Consider the following 7,021-nt stretch of genomic DNA (forward strand, 5'->3'; position numbering starts at 1 on the left):
CGCCACCTGCCGTGGCAGCACCTGGATGCTCAAGCTGGTGGGTGGCCTTGGATGGGGTGGCACGGGGTCCCGTCCCAGCCTGTCCTGACCCATCCTGACATGTCCTGACCCATCCCGACATGTCACATCCCAACCCCATCCCATCCTCATCCTATCCCAAGCCCGTCCCATCCCATCCCTGTCGCAGCTGCCCTGTCCCACCCCACCCTCTCTGCCCGCAGTACGCCATGCTCCTGTCCCTCATCTTCCTCATCGTCCTGGTGGCTGCCGTCGTGGGGTTCGTCTTCAGGCACGAGGTGAGTCTGGGTGGCTGCTGCTCCCTCCTGGTGCTGCAGAGCAAGTTTGGAGCTGGTTTTAAACCAAGCTGAGATTCAGATGCTGCTGGAAGGGCAGAGGTGCTGCTGGGAGCAGTGCTTAGTTTAGCTAAAGTGGGGTTAAAACAGCCCAAAGAGCATCTTGGTCCCCATCAGGACCCCTAATATCCCCATAAGGACAAGGCTGCCCCTCTGCCAGGACAGGTGAAGTAGCCCTGGACTTTAATTTCTGCCTTTGGTCTGTCTTCTGTAATAATTCCTGTAATTAAAGCTCCTCTGAGGGTTCCCTGAGCAGCCTGCTCTGGGGGGAGTTGGCACTGTGTAGATGCTTGTTATTACAGGCAGCATCCCTGCCACGGCACATCCCAGCCTGCCCTTTGATGCAGGGCTTAATTGCCCGGGTGGCTGGGGCAGTGTCTGTGGCCACAGCTGGAGTCATTCCTGCCGTCGCTGAGAGGTGACTAACGTGGGGCTGTGGGTCCCCAGGGGGACCAGGAGGGGACAGCGTGGCCGCAGATCTCTCTCTTTCTTGGCAGATTAAGACAAACTTTGAGAGCAACCTCAACCTGGCCTTGAGGGACTACAACGTGACCGCGGATCGGCACAGCGAGGCCGTTGACACCATCCAGAGAACCGTGAGTGTCCACCTGGTGGGGGGGTCTGCTGCCTCGTCCTGGGGCATCCCCTGGGGCCCCCTGTGGTGTTGGCATCCCTGTTGCGATGCTGAGGGTCATTTTGCACCTTTGGGGAGAAGGTGTTGGGTGAGATGGGGGACAGTTCCTGGAGAGATGGGTGCAGGGGGTCTGCGGAAGTGGTGGTAGGACTGGGGGGTCAGTACCATGGCTTGACCATGCTCACCAGACGTGTTTCCCCTTCCAGCTGCACTGCTGTGGGGTGCAGAACTACTCGGACTGGGAGAGGACTGAGTACTTCACCCAGAGGGGCATTCCCCAGAGCTGCTGCAAAAGCCAGGATGACTGCTCAGAGGAAGATCTGAAAGACCCGGACAAAGCCAAGCTGAAAGTGTTTGTAGATGTAAGTTAAACTCAGAAATAAAACCCTGCCAGTCCTGGAGATGGGGAGGGCAGAGCTGTGCAGGTGGAAAAGGGTTTCCTTTTCCTGGGAGGGCTCAAAAGGAGAACTTCTCTCAGTGCAGATGCCCTGTGTCCCAGGGACTGCCCTGGGATGGAGGTAAGGGAAAGGAATGGAGGAACCTGCTCATGTCTGAGGTCCCCCCACTCCTTCCTTCAAGGTCAAGGACTAACCAGACCCAAATGTTTGTGCCCAAGTCTGTGTATTTAGGAGAACAGGTGAATAAGGAGGCAGTTTCCTGGTAAAGGTAGTTTTGTCAGTGCTGACGTCTCCCCAGGCCGTTCAAAGTCCTGACCAGGTGATGAGCGTGGGTGACCTCACCTCACCCAGGGCCATGCAAGGGACGTTCCTGTGATGAGTCACCTTGCCCAAGCCAAGGCTCTGGCTGGGAGCAGCAGGAGGGCAGCACTCCCCTCAACAACAAGGCTGGGCTGGCAGCTGGTCAGCACAGCACTGATAGGGAGATGCTTTGCTGAGGTCTGGCAGGAGGGTGGGGAGGTGCCCGTGTGTGCTCCAGGGGGGTAAAAAGCACCAGACCTACGTGTGCTCACTTTCCCTCCTCTGCAGGGTTGTTTCTTCCTGGTAACATCAACGATGGAGTCAAAAATGAGTGTTGTGGCTGGAATCTCCTTTGGCATTGCCTGCTTCCAGGTAACTCTCCCTTGCTGGCCAGAACAGGAGGAGTGCTGAGCAAAGCTAGTGTGGCTCTGGAGGTGTTTAATTTCCGTGCAATGTCTGGTGTGTGTGTACAAAAGACCTGGCCTGTTTCAGCAAGAGAAGAGCATCTATTTTGCAGATTCCCCTTGGGTTTAATCTCCCCCCTGTGCAGTCTCCAGGGTCTTAAACCTAGAGTTGAAGCACCAGGTCTGTTTCTGTGAGTGCAGGTTATTTGAGAAGAGCTCCTGTCTGAAACAACTGACTTTAAGAAAACCCAAACAGAGCCTGTGCTGTGCCGGGTGAACTCCCTGTTTTTGCTGCTGGCAGGGATCAAATTGCGCCCTTCCTTTTCCTACACACTGACCTTCCTCTTTATCAGGGAGGCATTTTGGCATCACTTCTGCGTGGCTGGGTCACTGTGAGCACCCTGCCATTGCTCCCTCTCCCTCGTGCTCCCCCACCTCTCCTGTGCTTTATCCTGTAGGACGCTTCCTGCCGGAGCCGCAGCAGTGACGTGCTATCCCGGCAGGAAGCGAGAGGCCCCTGCCCCAGCTCCACCACTCTGGGCACTGGGCACGGTGACGCCACGGGGTGGCTTCCTGAGGTGCTGAGGGTTTTCCAACGTTGACTTTGGAGGGACCAGAATTCCCCCTCCCTTGGCCCACCACGTGGAGGAGGCCGTGGCACGAGCTGCGAGGTGGAACCTCGCCAAGCACTTCTCCGCTAATGAGCACGTTGCCGTGTGTTTCCCGTAGCGGATGCACTGAACTGGAGGAGAGGCAGGAGCCAACAGCCCCTGCCTGCAGCTTGTGCTACCAAGTGCTCACTTGCAGCCAAGAGAGCCTGAGAGCCAGCGTGGGCCCAGCTGCTCACCCCTCTGTCCTCTTCTGCTGGGCTGTGGGGTCACCGAGACGTGACCGACACACCAGTGCTGAGCTGCAACGCTCCCAGCCACAAGATAATCTTGGCTGATGCCAGGCTTGGGAATTGTAACTGGTTCCTGGCTTTTATCACCCTTTCAGCAGGCCTTGCTATGTTGTGTGGCCGGCGGGGACCCATCATGCAAATGTGTCTCTGACTTGGCTGATCTAGGCCAGGCTCCTGCAGGATCTGGCCCGAAATGTCTGGGCGGGGGCTGAGAGGCCACGTTGTGATAACAGTGGTGTGTCCTTCAGATGCTGCTGCCAAACCAGCAACCTTGCTTCCCTGCTGTCCTTGCGACGGGGAGGGGTGGCTGCTGGTCTCTGGTTGCTGGGTAATTGGCTGTGACGCTCCTGCTACCCGTGTAATCTCCAAAAATGCCATAAAACAGTAAGTGCTTCATGAAGCAAGATGTAACAGGATGGGATGTGGAGCATCTCTTGTGAGGAGCTTGTTTGACTGATGCCTGCCAGGATCTGCCAGTTCAGCCTCTCCCAGTTACTCAGAAGCAGGGTGCAGCAGCCTGTGTTGTGGTTCCGCTGTTCATCTTGAGATTTTATAAAACTGATGCTCTGGAGCAACTTGTCAGGCTTTATCTCTATAATACCACATCCTGGTTTTGGCTACCTCTGATGTGTGGGGTTTTTCTCCTCTTTTTCAGTTGATTGGCATTGTTCTTGCCTGCTGCCTGTCCCAGTACATCACAAACAACCAGTACGAGATGGTGTAGCTGTCCCCAGCACACTGTGGCCAGGTATGTCTGTCCAGAGCTGTAAGCTTGCTGGTTCACCTCTGCATCCCTGGCTGCTGCCTGGTCACCCATGGGGACCTTCAGCACCATGGTGGGTACCACCTGTGGGGGCGTGTGGGGAGAGAGGGTACCTGCAACACAGTGCCTGCTGCATCATTTTACCTGTATGTAAGTCCAGTCTTATCTGTTAACCCCTGGTCTGTGTATCTCAGGGTGTTCTCTCGTGGCCAAGGAGGATGCCACCACCTCCAGTTTTCCCCTGGATGCCGCTTCAGGAAATCTTGCTTTGAACTGACTGATCTTCTTCTCAAACTAGCTCATAGAAATGAGTGCAGCAGCTGTCCTGGTGCGCTCGGGGACTTGTCCTAACACTACTCTGCTGTGCCACCACGTGGGATGGTTAGTGTAGCTGCAGTGGTTACAGCCAGCACGGCTCCTCCGGGCGCTGCAGCCCCCGGCTCTCCCTGGGCAGCAGCCCCGGTGCTGTGCCGAAACCGACGGTGCTGGTAGCCTCCTGGGACTTCCAGTGCTCATCTTTGGTGCCTCCCTCGGGAAAGCAATGCTCCTCCTCATCTCTGGCATCCCCTTGACGTCCCATTGCTCCCTGGACGTGGTTGCTCTCGAGATGGGGCTGTTGCCCTGTTAAAACACGGCCCTGCCAGCCTGAAGCCCTTGGCTCAGCAAGGCCTCGGCCTGTTGCCAAGCTCTCTCTCATCCCTGCCCTGGGTTTTATATACTTTTTAATAGTTGTACTTTTTAAAGTACAGGCTGTAGTGATTCTTTGTAAGCTGTAGCAAGGTTTGGTGATGTAGCTCCTGGTGCCTTTACCTTGGTAGGTGTCCTTGCACCGAGTCAGCTGTGACTTGATTGTCAGTATTATATGCTGCCTTAACTCATTCTGTGTATCACGTAGAACTCTTTTGTCCTGAGACACAATAAATATTAAGATATTTTACTCTATGAAACCTCCTTAGCTTTTCTTTTCATCTTCTGGAAATTCCTTTGCTTGAATCCCTACAAAGAGCAGCAAGCCCCTCCTGGGAAGTAGCCTGCTTGCCCCAGGCCAGCTGTAACCTCTGGACCTTTGCAGCTCGTGTTTCTCTGATCCTCACTGGTGCACTTGTGCTTACAAATAACTTCTGTAATTGAATTTTCTTCATAACAGCAGTTGTGTAACAGTGCTGAAGCAGAAAGTCTGGAGCATCCCAGCCCAGGAGCCAAGTGGGTGAGTTCAGCTGGGTGCAAACCTGTGCATCTGCTGATGACGGGCCCCTCTGGGAGCAGAGGGCAGGGCAGTGCTGCTGAAGCTGCCTGTGTCCCCAGCCTCTCCCTGGGGAGAAACGTGGATATAAGCTGTTGTGTTAGCTTGGTACTGCTGGTCTTCGGGCTGTGCCATCAGCAAGCCTTTGCTTTTCTGAGGGTGGCACTGCAGGGGTGTGGTGCAGCTCCCCTCCTGCCCGGCTTGGGGGATTTTTGGATCCCAAGCCCTGAACTCACAATGGCTATGGCTTGGAGCAGCCAGCTGGCTGCCAGGGCTGCCTCACCTGCTGCCGGGGAGGGGACAGGTGTAAAAAGAGGTAAAGTTGTGGGTAGGAGCAGTGTCCCTTTCTCAGCCCTCCAGCAAATGCTGCTTTTGTGCCAAGTGAGCTGCCCCAGCCAAACCCCCTGTGGTGTGGCAAAGGCCCAGGTGTGGAGCAGCCTGGCTGCTGATGGAAGAAGCCAGCACCCAAGATCCTTACTTTGTGTTTAACCTGGGTGAGTAGATGAGGCTGTTGTCAGTGCCTGGCTGGCCAAAAGCCTGCTGGGCTGGGGTGGTGTGGCAGAATGCGTCAGAGCATGGGAACCAGGGTGGAGAGATGGCTGACAGCAGTTGATGGATGGAAACAGGGCAGGAACATGTGAGAGGCAGGGCCAGGTTTGGAGAAAGCCATCCCTATCAGAAAGCCTGTGCAGGGGGAGGTGACCCTGCACTGGTGCTGTTTTGATTGGGCTGGGCAAGGGGCTGCCACTGTCTCCACAGAGAGCTTCCCCCCCGGGGTGGATGGCAGAGGGGATGCCAGGCAGGCTGGGATGGTGCCAGCAGAGGGTGGTGTGGGGAGCCCGGGGGTTTCTGAGCTGCTGCAGACAAACCAGCACTGCCTGTCTGTGCTGACCTGGGGAGCAGAGAGGGTTGGTCCAGGCTCGTTGTCTCCACGGTCAGACACTGTGGCCATCAGAGGGTGCAGATCTTGCCTAGTTAAATATTGCTTATGTAGACACCTTGCTTTCATTTGGAGACACCAGTGATGTCCCAGTGATATGGGCATATACTGGGTAGGCTAGGGACACCACTGTCCTGGCAGTGATGTTGGATGTGACCCATCCAGACCCACTGAGCTGGGACACGAGCACCACTGGCTGGGCCCAGGGCTCTGGTTTTCTGCAGCAGCTGTGGCTGTGTAGGTTTTCCATGTCCCCACTGTGTTCAGACATCCCTTCTCATGGGGTTAATGTATTGGAGTTGTCAGAAACTTCTGGTGTCCCCAAGGCTGGCTGGTGTACTTTGGGATGCTATGTGGTGAGCTCTGCTGCACCACACTCCCAGTGTTTTCATCATGCTGTCAGTGCAGCTGTGAACAGGGATGAAGGGAACAGCCATTAAAACATGCTCATGTCCCCATGGGAGCCACAGGGATGCAGGGAGGGCCTGGCAGCCCTCAGGGCACCACGGCTGGCACCTGACACATTGCAGCCAATAGAGCCTGACCCAGCTCTCTCTGTGTGTATGGCTGGGCAGGCTCATCTGTTCAGGTGCTTCCTGAGAAGACCTGGCTGTGGCAGCACGTGCTCACTTGGTGACACTGAGGGGGGGTTTGCTCAGTGAGGTCTGTGGGATGTCAAAGCTGCTCGGAGCAGCCAGCTCCCTAGTTCAGGTGCTTCCTGAGAAGACCTGGCTGTGGCAGCACGTGCTCACTTGGTGACACTGAGGGGGGGTTTGCTCAGTGAGGTCTGTGGGATGTCAAAGCTGCTCGGAGCAGCCAGCTCCCTAGGATGAGAGGTGGCACCTGGGGTCTGGGGTGAGCACCAAGGCCATGAGCAGAAGGTGCTGGGGGGTGCCCCAAGGTCGTGGCTGTTGCCCCCAGCACTGCTGAAGGCAGTGTCCTGCTCAGGGTGGCTGCTCTGTCTTGGACTTGTTTTTTCCTCCCACAACCCGTGGTTTGCCCATCTGTTTGTCACAGGTCTGGGGTCAGCTGGTGGCACTTGGGGTCTTCGCACCCCTGCTCCTTCTGGCTCTGGCTTCCCAGTT

The 7,021-nt window shown here is 56.1% G+C and overlaps 1 protein-coding gene across 1 annotated transcript; it reads left to right on the top strand.

Moving 5' to 3' along the window:
* Window positions 1–7: 7 nt before the first annotated feature.
* Window positions 8–3,714, top strand: TSPAN6 (tetraspanin 6). Its single transcript, XM_009997257.1, has 6 exons — window positions 8–37; window positions 222–296; window positions 851–949; window positions 1,194–1,337; window positions 1,974–2,057; window positions 3,646–3,714. The coding sequence occupies exons 1-6, from the start codon at window positions 26–28 to the stop codon at window positions 3,712–3,714; spliced, it is 483 nt and encodes a 160-aa protein (XP_009995559.1). The 5' UTR covers window positions 8–25.
* The last annotated feature ends 3,307 nt before the right edge of the window (window positions 3,715–7,021 follow it).

Source organism: Chaetura pelagica, unplaced genomic scaffold (assembly GCF_000747805.2).
Source record: "Chaetura pelagica isolate M959 unplaced genomic scaffold, ChaPel_1.0 scaffold344, whole genome shotgun sequence".
Classification (NCBI taxonomy): domain Eukaryota; kingdom Metazoa; phylum Chordata; class Aves; order Apodiformes; family Apodidae; genus Chaetura; species Chaetura pelagica.

Coding starts and splice junctions, on each gene's coding strand:
- TSPAN6 (XM_009997257.1), top strand. Junction 297..850: donor GGTTCGTCTTCAGGCACGAG/GTGAGTCTGGGT, acceptor CTTTCTTGGCAG/ATTAAGACAAACTTTGAGAG. Junction 2,058..3,645: donor TTGGCATTGCCTGCTTCCAG/GTAACTCTCCCT, acceptor CCTCTTTTTCAG/TTGATTGGCATTGTTCTTGC.